The following is a 13,909-nucleotide window of genomic DNA, read 5'->3' on the forward strand; positions in this document are numbered from 1 at the left end:
AGAAGGAAGGACCCCGGGGCTGGCCAGAGGAAAGCCTGTTCTAATTCCTGCCAGCAACCACAAAGTTTGAAGATCGCAGTGCAAAGGAGATAGACCCGAGTAGTGGGAGGAAGCGATCATAGCATCGCGCGATTTGCCTAGATATCTGGAGGGAATTCCCGGTCTCCCTGTGGCACACTAGGGGAGCAGCCGGCACACCGTTTGAAAATTCTAATATAAGATTATGGTGCTAAAAGGACATACTGGAATTTGCCTGTTTTAAAAGTGGCATAATTTAGTGAATTCAACTCTGTTAATACTATTTCATTTCATTTACCAACAGCAGATATACTTGCTGATTACTTTCAAAATAAGATTTTAAAAATCAGAAATTGCATAGATTCTTCAGAAAATAGTTACACTATCTCTCAGGGTGTTGTCCCTGATGTAGAGACTGATTTAAGGCAGTTAATAGAATATGGTCAAATTTTCAATCAGTACTGTTAGAAGATGCATAACCTTTGTTGAATAAATTCTCTTTCACTCACTGTACACTAGATCTTTGTCCTACATATTTGCTTAGATCTCCCCCTTTTGATTTTATAATTTGGTTCCATGTCCGAATACACTTACTGTTGAAGATGGGTCTTTTTCCATTGTTAATGGGTACTAACTCCTGTCTGAAAGAATCCATTGAGTAGTAAAGAACTAGCAAACTACAGACCCATTGCTAAAATTCCAATGTTTGTGAAGAGCCTAGAGGCAATTGTAACTGCTACTCAACTAGCTACATATTTGGAACTTCATAATATACTGCTTCCACAACAATTTGTATTTAGAGGGGGGCTCTAGCACTGAGTCTTTATTGGGGTTATTAGTCCATGATATCAGAAGTTTGTAGAGTATAGGCTACCAAGATATTGTTCTCCAGTTTGATCTCTCAGCGGCTTTTGATGTAATCAATCATTGTTTATTACTAAACTAGTAAAAGAGTCCCGTTTCGAACAGAAAGGAAACGGGCGCTAGCAAGGTTCCAGGGCCCCCTCCCCCTCCTCCCCATCACCCCCCCACCCCCCTCTTCTCCCGTCCCTCCTCCTCTGACCCTCCTTCTACCTTCCTCCTCCCCACTCCCCCCTCTCGTCTCAGGACCCCCCTCTATCCGCGCCCCCCCTCTCCTCCGATTTCCGCCGCCCAGCGCCTCCCTCCTTCTGTGTCTGTGGCCTGCGAGTGCAAGGAGGACGTGTGCTGTTTAAAAAGTTTTACCTCTTGCTCGGCCGCCAACACTGAAGTGCAGCAAGTACAGACGCCGCTTCAGACAGGCTGTGGTTTCAGCTGTTCCTCTGGCCCCACCCTCATTTCCTGTTTGGGGAAATTGAGAGCGATTATGGTTGCCTGTGGTTGGTCCCTTCTCCTTCTGACGTCGCGTTTCTTTCCCTGGCAACTATACAGAGTTCCCTCGAGGGTGGGGCAGTGATCGGGAGTGCGATTACGAACCCTACGAACACTACACAGCTTCACTGCCACAATGCCACGGAGTCAGCTTCAGAACGTTGGAGGTGTGAATTATTATATTAGATATGTTAAATCTCTGACAAGGTTCAAAATTGGTTTAAGGATTTCCTGGAAGATCATACTTAGAGTGAGATATCAAGAACGTTTCTCTGAACCTTGGAGAGCTAAGAGTGGGGGTTCTCTGCTCGCCCCAGTTTTATTAAGTGTACTGAAGAGTTCTCAATGGAATTGGAGGCCAATTTTTACATATATGCAGATGATATTACCTTGCTTATCCCTGTGAAAGATGAAACTATGGCACCTCTAAATTTCATTCCATCCTGTGTGGATGCAGTAGAAACTTGGCCTATGAAATATTGACTTAATTTAAATACAGATAAAACTAAACTGATTTGGTTATGTACTCAAACACTGCTTCTTCCAAATAATGCTCTTTCTCTGAAAAAAAATTTGAATTGGAAAATTAAGAAGCTGTGAAAGTACTTGGTGTTCTTATTGATCCAGTGCTTTCTTTTGATGCTCATGTCAATGCCAAGGATAGAACAATCTCCTCCAGCCACAGGCTCCTGGTACAGTCAAGAAATAAATGTCCACCCGCAACTTCAATCTTAAAGACTTTATTCCATGCAGGTTTCTAGTAGACCTGATACACAGTTCCAACAGCAGCATTCACCTTCAATCTTAAGCACATATAAGCCACCTGAAAGTGTGTGGCAAATAGTCCCCTTTAAGCAGTAGGCTATCAGCGCATACCAGGATTCAATACAGGCTCACAGTCAGCTCCAGTCTGGGCTCTTTATCCAGTGCACAATAAGCAGTAGTTCAATTCCAAATAGAAGCAGTTCTTTCAGTTCATCATCATCAGTTAATTTATTTATTGCATTTGTATCCCACATTTTCCCACCTCTTTGCAGGCTCAATGTGGCTTACAATGTGTCATTATTAGTAGATTAGGAGATAACAGTTAGTAGTCTTATTTAACTTTCTGTAAGCCACATTGCGCCTGCATGGGTGGGAAAATGTGGGATATAAGCAACAAATAAATAAATAAATAAATATTACATAGAAAGTAGCATGATCGAAATTTAGACAGGTAAATATGATTAGGAGACGTTACTGATAGCAGGTAGGGTGGAGATGTCATAGAAAATAGCGTGATCGAAATTCAAACAAATAGATATAAGCAAGAACATTGTTGATAATAGGCAGGTTGCGATGTTTTACATTTGTAGTTGTTGCTCTTGTTGGTATGCCTTGTTGAATAGGTGGGTCTTCAGGGATTTGCGAAATTTAGTTAGTTCATAAGTAGTTTTTAAGCTGCGCGGCAGTGCTTTCCATAGCTGTGTACTCAGGTAGGAGAAGTTAGACGCATGCATTGGTTTATATTTTAGGCCTTTACAACTGGGGAAGTGTAGATTAAGGAATGTTCGAGATGACCTTTTAAACCACGAAACAGCAGTTTCTACCTTTTACTCTCTTTACCTTCAGGAGAGTTCAATACTTTAGGGACTCCTCTTACCCAAGGGATTTCACCCTGCATCAGCTTCACTGGTAAATGCAGTACTTTAGGGACCTCCCTTACCCATGGATTTTCAGCCTGCAAATACTTTTGGGACTTCCTCACACCCAAGGGATTTCAGCCTGCTTCAGTACTTTAGGGACCTCTCTTACCCAAGAGTTTTCTGCCTGCAACTGCTTCTTTCCTCCCTGGGACTCCTTCCCACCTGCCTAATCAATCCCTGGCTTCTGCTCTCACAACCAATCATTCTCCTTCCATTAGCTTCCCCCACACCCATACCAGCTGAGTTGAGCATTAGACTAATGATGAGCTCCTGCACACAGGGTTTCCTATCTCTCTTTCCCCCTAGTGGCAGCCAATCTATACGTCCTGCCAGCTTACACCCATATCTTCCCCTATTGCAGCTAGGAGTCCAGTCCGGGTTCTTCATCTCACCCCCTGGCTCCTTGCCTGCAATGCCTTCTGGGACTTGTATTTCAAACTGGCACTGCCTTAACCCAACTATCCTGGATGTGACTTTATCACAACGTCAACTAGGTTAATATACCAAGTGAACAAATGGGAAAGAGTGTCACCATTATTGAAACAATTGCACTGGCTGCCAATAGAGACACGGGCGCTTTTCAAATTATGTACACTAATATTTAATATTATTCATGGCATGGCACCATTACCATTAAGGTCAGTACTGTCTTTTTCTTTATCATTGGCTCCCTATCCATTTCTGCATACAATTCAAACTCCTCTTACTGACTTACAAGTACATTCACTCTGCAGCTCCTCAGTACCTCTCCACTCTTGTCTCTCCCTACTCTCTTCCCCAGGAACTCCGTTCATTGGGTAAATTTCTCTTATCTGTACCCTTCTCCTCCACTGCCAACTCCTGACTCCGTTCCTTTTATCTTGCTGCACTATACGCCTAGAATTGACTTCCTGAGTTAGTACGTCAAGCTCCATCTCTGGCCGTCTTCAAATCTAGGCTAAAAACCCACCTTTTTGAAGCTGCTTTTATCTCCTAACCCCTATTCACTTGTTCAGTTCCCGTGTCTGTGTGTATTGTTCCCACTTTAAGTAATTCCCTTATCTGTCCTGATTAGATTGTAAGCTCTGTCGAGCTGGGACTCTCTCTTACATGTTCAAGTGTACAGCACTGCATACGCTTAGTAGCGCTGTAGAAATAATAAGTAGTAGTAGTATCTGGTAGGAAACTTTGATCGAATTAGCAATGGATCCTTAACTTTCCTTTTGTGGCTAGCATTAAACACGTGTGCATATGGTTCTCTGTTACTGTCCTACCACTTGGCAAAAATTTGGAATTTATTACCGTATATTATTAATCAGGAAGAAGACTAAGGTATATTTAGAAAGAAATTGAAAACTTTTTAAATTTATAAATATTTAGGTGATTAAAAACCTATAATCAAATCGTTAATATTTTAGTTTAAATTTCTACCAATACTTTAATTTCTCAGCTTTTGTGCAAGGTATAAACTTGTATATTATTCTAGGTAATCAGATATTACTTGTGTAAATGGCTTATATTCTTGCTTGGGCCACAAGTATGCTTTTGAAACTTTAAAACTCATTGATGGACTTTAGAGTTCTCAGAGGTAGACTTAGCTCTCAGCCTCAATTCCAGTCCCCCTGCATAGCTATATATGTCTTTGCTAAAGAGCATATGCTGGTTAGACTCGCTTGGGTTTAGATTGTTCCCTATCAACGTAGGGGCACTGTGTAAAACTGCTGAGCATCTGAGTTTATTTGCAGGTAAATTAATCCACATTCAGTTGCTGCCCCAGCTCTGCTTATCCTATCGGAGATTGAGGCAAAGTGTCTTTTGTGCTTCCCTCACCTCTTGTTCACTTGCACATCCCTCAGTTCTTGGCTGTTGGGGCACCAGTTCATAACAGTAAGCTTTTCAAATATTATTCTGTTCTCGTTCCTTTTCAGATCACAGCCCAGCCACAGCAGACGAAGATCACCGCCCCGTGAGCAGCGAACAGCAGTGTCTCCATCCCGTGAGCAGCGAGCTGCAGTATCTCCATCCCGTGAACAGCGAGCGGCAGTGTCTCCGTCCCGTGAGCAGCGAGGTGCAGGGCGTCCACCCCGTGAGCAGCGAGGTACAGGGCGTCCGTCCCATGAGCAGCGAGGTGCAGGGCGTCAGCCCCGTGAGCAGCAAGCAGCAGGTCGTCAGCCCCGTGAGCAGCAAGGGGCAGGACGCCCACAGCAAGGGGCAGGACGCCCGCAGCAAGGGGCAGGACGCCCGCAGCAAGGGGCTGGACGTCCGCAGCAAGGGGCAGGGCGCCCTCAGCAAGGGGCAGGAGCAGGGCGCCCTCAGCAAGGGGCAGGAGCAGGGCGCCCTCAGCAAGGGGCAGGAGCAGGGCGCCCTCAGCAAGGGGCAGGAGCAGGGCGCCCGCAGCGAGGGACAGGGCGCCCGCAGCGAGGGACAGGCCGGCCGCAGCGAGGGACAGGCCGCCCGCAGCGAGGAGGAGGCCGCCCGCAGAGAGGAGCAGGCCGTCCGCAGCGAGGAGCAGGGCGTCCACCCCGTGGGCAGCGAGGAGGGCGTCCACCCCATCAACAGCAAGCGGCAATGCATTCACCCATTGAGCAGCGAGCAGCAGTGCCTCTACCCCGTGAACAGCAAGCAACAATGCGTTCACCCCATGAGCAGCGAGCGACAATGCTTCCGCCCCATGAGCAGCGAGCGACAATGCTTCCGCCCCATGAGCAGCGAGCGGCAGTGCCTCCGCTCCGTGACCAGTGGGCAGCAGGGCCTTCACTCCGTGACCAGTGGGCAGCAGGGCCTTCACTCCGTGACCAGTGGGCAGCAGGACCTTCACCCCGTGACCAGTGGGTAGCAGGGCCTCCACCCCGTGAGCAACGAGCAGCTGTGTCTCCACCTCGTAAGCAGTGGGCAGCAGTACCTCCACCTCTTGAGCAGCGAGGGGCAGTGTCTCTACCCTATGGGCAGCGAGTGCCAGTACCTCCAGCCTATGAACGGGCAGCAGTGCCTCCATCCTTTGAGCAGCGGGTGGCAGTGCCTCCATCCTATGAGCAGCGGGCGGCAGTGCCTCCATCCTATGAGCAGCGGGCGGCAGTGCCTCCAACCCATGAGCAGCGAGCGTCAGTGTCTCCACCCCGTAAGCAGTGGGCGGCAGTGCCTCCACCTCCTGAGCTGCAAGCAAACCCATCCAGAGGGAGAGGGAGAGGACAAAGACGACCCTGGAACAACCGCTCAGGTGGTCGCACTAGAACACGGCGGCGCAATCGCAAAAATGAAGGTTTTAAATTCAACAAAAAGCCTCCCGCAGGGCAGGCTTCCTGTGGCCCTGCTACACACCACAGGGGAGGGACTGGCTTTGCTGCGGCACGCATGCCTATGAATTTTTCCTTAAATCATTCAGAAATGAGCCAAATGCAGGTCGGAGTTTTGGAAAAACAACTTTATTGAAAAATTCTTTACAATATGTCTACTTTTATTACTACATTACTAAGAGGCTCCAACAACAATAAATCAACCAATAAAATCCTCTTAATGGCATGACTATTGGGTCTTTCTAAATCAAAGACCAGCAGATAACACTCTTTAAGTGCAGTCTTTTTCCTTTGTTTTCTGCACTGACTGATGCAGTTAATTTTTCTCTTTTTGCTTAGATTTATTGTTGTTTGTTATGATTATCTGACATTAGAAAAGGATGTTAGTCGTTCATACTTACCTGTATAAGAGTTTGGTTCTTTTTATTGTATCTCATTGTATGCTAAGCAACTAATAAATATTTTGAAAACAAAAAAAGGAGTACATTCCACTGAGGGTTGAGGCCCTCTATTCCTTTTCTTTCCTTTCCCTATCCTTGTGCACCCCACTTTTCTAATATTCAAACTATCCCTCAAAATATGCATTTTTGTGACCTTTTCATCTATAATAAATATGTCCGTAGAAGAATGCATTTTTCCTACTTGATTTTCTTTTCTTTTCTTTTTTTTAATTTTACCTTTAGGTTTTACTTTTTATTTTTATTTTTTTTTGGAGCTTCATGCTAGGATTTTGGTGTACCCTGACTAGCCAATTTAGGACCACAAGTTGAAAGAAGGCAGGGGAACGACAAACAAAAAAGGGGCAAACATACAGTTTTTGCCATAATCCTTATTGCATCGTTACAGGTTGAAAATAACCAGAGATCCATTAAAATCAACCTCTTCTTATCTATGGCTTTTGTAGTAATTGAGATAAAGGTAAGAGCGTATTCTGTAGCCTGTTGACTTATGTTCAGCAAATGACTCCCTGCCATAAGGTACCAGCTGAGCCAATACACTTGGTTTTGGGCTCTTTTGTGAAGGGTCTTGTCCTGCTTTTCCTTAAGAAAAGCAAAACCACAAGTCTTCATTGCAATAGCACTAAATCAGGAGTTAGCTCATCCTTTAAAGTGTCCATTAATGCTGTCCAGTCCCTATATAAGGTAATCCGCTCTTTTCTCTACAGCCTAATGAAATTATAGTATTCCTCTACTTTTGTCTTCCAGTTGTTCAGATTTGTTTGAGAGTTAGGGCTAGATTTAAGGAAGACAGACCTATGGCACTTGTGACTCTTCTTTTTGATAGATAGATTTGTGCAGTCTTCAGCAAGTTTATGCTTAGTGGAAAATGTAACATACAAGAATAGAACTGTCTCAAAATTCTGCAGATAAAGTACATATTGCAGCAGGTTTGTTTGTTTTTGTTCACTATTTTAATGCCCCTGTATAAGACGTTGGTGAGGCCCCACCTGGAGTATTGTGTTCAGTTTTGGAGGCCGTACCTTGCGAAGGATGTTAAAAAATGGAAGCGGTACAAAGAAAAGCTACGAGGATGGTATGGGAGTTGCGTTCCAAGACGTATGAAGAGAGACTTGCTGACCTGAACATGTATACTCTGGAGGAAAGGAGGAACAGGGGTGATATGATACAGACGTTCAAATATTTGAAAGGTATTAATCCGCAAACAAATCTTTTCCAGAGATGGGAAGGCGGTAGAACGAGAGGACATGAAATGAGATTGAAGGGGGGCAGACTCAGGAAAGATGTCAGGAAGTATTTCTTCACGGAGAGGGTGGTGAACGCTTGGAATGCCCTCCCGCGGGAGGTGGTGGAGATGAAAACGGTAACGGAATTCAAGCATGCGTGGGACAGGCATAAAGGAATCCTGTGCAGAAGGAATGGATCCACAGAAGCTTAGCTGAAATTGGGTGGCGGGGGGAAGAGGGGTTGGTGGTTGAGAGGCTAGGATGGGGGAGGGCGGACTTATACGGGGTCTGTGCCGGAGCCGGTGATGGGAGGCGGGACTGGTGGTTGGGAGGCGGGAAATACTGCTGCACAGACTTATACGGTCTGTGCCCTGAAAAAGACAGGTACAAATCAAGGTAAGGTATACACATATGAGTTTATCGTGGGCAGACTAGATGGACCGTGCAGGTCTTTTTCTGCCGTCATCTACTATGTTACTATGTTACTATGTATTCATTTTATGGGAAATGTATATTGCTGTTTAGACATTTTAAAAAGCTGTGTTTCCAACAGCAATGACAATTGAACTTAAATAGAGTGTTGTAGGCTTGGCAACCTAGATTTTGATCATTATTTATGTAGGGTTTTTTTTTCCCTTGGATGTCAGTTAACTGATGGCTTTAGTAGCTGTAAACTGCTTACTGGTAACGAGACTGAGGCTATGCTTTTCATAGGCAGGGATGTTCACGTCCTTTCCGACGATGCTGTGGTCATGGCCTATGTCAGTTGGCAGGAAGGCATGACGAGTTATCCAGTGACGGAGGAAGCTGCGTTGCTGGTGCAATGGGCAGAGATGCATTTTCAGGACCTCTCAGCGGTGCACATGGAAGATGTAAACAATGTGGAAGCAGACTTTCTGAGCAGATACACATTGGATCCCATAGAATGGTCCTTTCATGAGACGTTCTTCGAATGCATAGTGTAGATGTGAGGCGGACCAGTTATGGATCTCATAGTGACATCCAGTAATGCGCTGGTGCCTCAGTTCTTCAGTCTTTGAAAGGATCTTCGGTCTGAGGGAGTTGATGCATTAATTCTCCCATGGCCGGCCCAAGTTCTGATTTAGGTGTTTCTGCCTTGTCCTCTTGTGGCTCGGGTCCTTCAATGTATAGAGCGGTATACAGACTCATAGAAGACATATTTTACAGATTGGTATCTGACAGTGCGTTTTTTTTCTAGTGAAAAAGGTGCCGGTACTCAAATGACAGGCCACCCTTCAGGGGTGGGGTGATCACTGATGGACCCACCCCACAATAGCCAGATCCCCTTCAATCAGTCACACAATCCATGACCAGGCAGAATTGGTGTGCAGAACCTTAGCTCTTTCATTAAAACTTGGGGTCCATGGGTCAATTTTAACAGACCATGAAAAAGGTGCCGGTACTCAGTACCCCCAAGTAGCCCCTCAAAAAAAGCCCTGGTATCTGATGACACTTTTGTATGGATATCGCAAAAAAAAAAAAAAAAAAAAAAAAGTAGCTTCTAACTGGAGAGCACCTGGTTTCATTATCAAAAATTGTTGACGTCTCTTCTGGGTGTCCTTGGAGATGTCTGGACTGTAATTCCAGCCTTGATGGATGTTTATGCTGCATAAAACTAAGTGTGTATTACAAGGTACTGAGGATGCCTCAGTCTGTCTGAATCCAGATTCTGAACGCAATGGAGCTGTGATAACTAAGATTCTGCCACATTACGGAGAGCTAGCAAGTGATGCAAACAGTGAGTTTTTAGGCTGTTCACAGTTAATATGCATGACATATTTTCATATATAAGATTTAAGAGCAAGAACTGATTTGTTTAGCTTGGTTACTCTGTGGCAACCATACTGTAATATATTTGCTTAGAATGTGTGTGTGTGTTGGGGGGGGGGGGGGGGGGAGGAAGAGGTCAATTTCTTGAATCATCCCCATTCAAATTCAAACATCTTATCTTCTGCCATTATATTTAAAAACAATGTTAAACAAATCCAAAATAACACATTTGAACCTCCCAACTAGCAGTAAAGAGCAATGATTCTTTCCAACACTTTTACCATCCTGGTTGCATTCGTGATGTGGCGCAATTAACTCTTTCAAATGAACTGTGATTAAATGCCCAGTGATTAAGTGCCCAATCAACCCCTGATTGGGGTTGCTTCAATACAGCAGACTGTTATTTATCAGTCCTACATTTACTTCTAGTGCACTTTATGATCAGTTATTAAACAGGAAGGTTAATCCGCACATTGTTGCATCAGGAATACAAACACAGATGTTTCAGGTTAGTCCTTGAAACACTTCATCAGCAGCTGGCTGACATGCAGCTGTGCTCCACCAGGGGGCAGGAGAGGGCATCGTTTGGAGCTTCTCATTCTTAAGGTGGAATGTTTTATATTTCTCTTTCCAAACCTGTGGGGAAATACACATCTGGGATGATAATATTTAGATTTTTTTTTTGTTCTGACCACATGGATTCTTAAAAATTTAGACACTGAATCAGATAAGGGAAGGTAGTTAGGCACAGTAAAGGGTCACCGTATCTGAAAAAGATATAGCGGAATTAGAAAAGGTTCAAAGAAGAGCGACCAAAATGATAAAGGGGATGGAACTCCTCTTGTATGAGGAAAGGCTAAAGAGGTTAGGGCTCTTCAGCTTGGAAAAGAGATGGATGAAGGGAGATATGATTGAGGTCTACAAAATCCTGAGTGGTGTAGAATGAATGGAAGTAAATCAATTTTTTACTCATTCCAAAAGTACAAAGACTAGGGGACACTCAAGGAAGTTACATGGAAATACTTTAAAAACAAATAGGAGGAAATATTTTTTCACTCAACAAATAGTTAAGCTCTGGAATTCTTTGCCAGAGGAGGTGGTAACAGCGGTTAGTGTATTTGGGTTTAAAAAAGGTTTGGACAAATTCCTGGAGGAAAAGTCCATAGTCTGCTATTGAGACAGACATGGGAAGCAACTGATTGCCCTGGGATTTGTAGTATGGAGTGTTGCCACGATTTGGATTTCTACCAGGTACTTGTGACCTGGCTTGGCCACTGTTTGGCAAACAGGATACTGGGCTAGATGGACAATTGGTCTGACCCAGTATGGCTACTCTTATGATATCAGCTAAGTAAAACCAATGAAACTGAGGTGGACCACATAATTGACTCCATGAAAGTCTTATTATTTTCTGTATTGAAACCTTTGTTTATAAGGCAAAGGTAAATCAGAAGGCCAAGGGATTCCTGTGTGATTGGCATTTTGTCTTCATACTTTGCTTAATATTTTCTTCTTTTCTATAACTGGGCCCAGGCTGTCCTGTTTGACCGTCCACTGCTACAGACGCTGACCTCTCCCACTATAGAAACGAGGGCTCATGTGTCTGGCATAGTAACTTACGGCTGAACTGGTCTAAACATCTACCAGCTGAAAAGGAGTAACATAGTATTTCGTATTATTATTGTAAGTAGTATACTAATGCCATACTTTGTATTGCTATTTGAATATTTTTACTGCTGTAATTGTCTATTGCTCATGTTTGATTTATTCTTATTGTACACCACCTTGAGTGAATTCCTTCAAAAAGGTGGTAAATAAATAAATATTGAAAATGGAACCATACCATACCTCTGTGGTTATATTCCACTAATAAGTTAAACGATTAACTGGCTATCTTGAAAGGATCATATAACATTTGGATGCTTGACTAGGGACACAAACATACACTTATTTATTCAATATCACAATTCCTCATGTACAGACAGAAAACAACCTTTTAGCAGGTGGATAGTGTTCACAGCGAGCTTCTTTTATTATTAACCAGATAGAAGAGGTAAGAGTTTTTGGTTTTGGTACAGTGTAAGTCATCACAAAAACAAATTATAAGAAAACCAATGGACTGCACTAGGGGCTTATAGCCCATTTAGTTATGTTTAAACAAAAGAGATTGGCATGAAACAAAATATTTATTTTTTATTTTGAGTTATAAAACCACTTGTCCCTGAAACATGCCTAAAACAGAATAATTCATTTGTGCATCAAAAATGTAAACTTCTACATAGATGAGGTGAAGAGATTCCACGTGCCCCAATGAAAGGATAGTTTAATTTAACTTCAATATAATTGCAGTCTATTCCATTTTTATAACAAAAGGCTTCCCAATGCAGAGTACAACAACATTTAAGATGAACCAATCAGGAAACAGGATATCACTGAAATGTGTCCATCTGTATTTGTGTGGAAAAAATGAGCACAACATATCATATAATAAAATGCACCTCCAACATTCTGAAGCTGACTGCATGGCTGAGGCATTCCTGTTCTCAGTATCCATCTCCTGAATTGATATCACATACTTCCGGGTTCGTCACAAGCAGAAGTGACCAACCACACGAGGTTTCTTGGCTTCAGAATGTTGGAGGTGCATTCTATTAAATAGGATTTGCCAGTTCCTTGAAGCACAGTGAGAGCTCAGCATCCTGCACAGTAACGCTCAAACACCAGAGAGAGGGGGGGGGGGGGGGGGCTGACACCAGAGGGAGGGGGGGGGAGGTATCTCACACACACTCACAGTCAATGTCTCTCTCACTCTCACACACTATGTCTCACACTATCACATTCACTATGTGTCACCCAGTCACTCACACACTCTCTTGGTCTCATACACTCAGTCTCACACACACACTCGCATACACTGTATCTGTGTGAAACAGTCTCATCCTGTGTCTCACATAAGCATTGGCACACACACTCGCACCCAGAATCACTCACACACACACTCGCACAGTCACTCTCACACACACTCAAACATACTCTGAGAAAAACCTTGCTAGCGCCCGTTTCATTTGTGTCAGAAATGGGCCTTTTTTACTAGTAGAGTTTATAACTGCTGTTTCTACTAGCTACAATAATTTTTTAAGTTGTTTTAGTGATATTCAGTTTTTATTTCATGATATGTTTATCTACATATGGGAAGCTTTCAAATTAAATTAATAGAAATCAAACAAAATAAAACATGGAAAAGAAAATAATATACCTTTTTTTATTGGACATAACTTTATACATTTCTTGATTAGCTTTCGAAGGTTGCCCTTCTTAGATCGGAAATAAGCAAATGTGATAGCAGATTGGGCAGACTGGATGGACCATGCAGGTCTTTTTCTGCCTTCATCTACTATGTATGTATGTATGTATGTATGTATGTGTGTGTGTATATATATAAAACATCCAAGCATTACTTTGACAGGGTGGGAGGGTCAGATTGTGAAGTAATGCTTGGATGTTTCACTTACCTCTTTGCAGGCTCAATGTGGCTTACAATATATCATGAGTAGTGGAAGTATATATAATATCTGCTACCACATTTGCTTATTTCCGATCGGATGAAGAAGGGCAACCTGCCAAAGCTAATCAAGAAATGTATTAAGTTATGTCCAATAAAAAAGGTCTTTTCTTTTCCATGTTTTATTTTGTTTCTATTTAAGAATCTTAAGAGTGGACTAACACGGCTACCACACCTCTCTACTTAAAATAAATTAAAAAGCTGTCAAAAAAACAACCCTCTTTTGTCCTCCCACTTTTAAGGCACTGCCTATCTGACTGGATCAGGTATACACTTTTTACAGATGGACCACGCATAAGCAGTCCGTTATTCTAATAATCTTTTGCTAGTGTTGTCAATAGCGTTTGCTATTGTTTTGGGTGAACCAAAACGGCGGCAAGCTCTGGCTTCAGCCCGCATAAAGGACTAGATAGGAACACCCCAGCCGTCTCCAGTTTTCTTCAATCTCCTTGGCTCTCCTTGTTCTGACTGAGTCTGACGCAACTTGACTTCCTGTTTCCGACAAGGCGGGGCTTACGAGAAGTTGTCTCTTGTCTGATGATGATCA

The 13,909-nt window shown here is 43.3% G+C and overlaps 1 protein-coding gene across 2 annotated transcripts in view; it reads left to right on the forward strand.

The window, feature by feature from the left end:
- Positions 1-6,933, forward strand: part of LUC7L (LUC7 like) — a 97,914-nt gene extending 90,981 nt beyond the window's left edge. Inside the window, exon 8 of one of the 2 annotated variants that reach the window (XM_030211419.1) lies at positions 4,961-6,933. In XM_030211419.1, the coding sequence (XP_030067279.1) occupies positions 4,961-6,461 (1,501 nt within the window). In that variant the 3' untranslated portion in view covers positions 6,462-6,933. The remainder of the gene's footprint in view (positions 1-4,960) is intronic. The other variant, XM_030211418.1, reaches the window with a different exon arrangement.
- The last annotated feature ends 6,976 nt before the right edge of the window (positions 6,934-13,909 follow it).

The sequence above is a fragment of the Microcaecilia unicolor genome, chromosome 8 (assembly GCF_901765095.1).
Source record: "Microcaecilia unicolor chromosome 8, aMicUni1.1, whole genome shotgun sequence".
In the NCBI taxonomy this organism is placed as follows: Eukaryota; Metazoa; Chordata; class Amphibia; order Gymnophiona; family Siphonopidae; genus Microcaecilia; species Microcaecilia unicolor.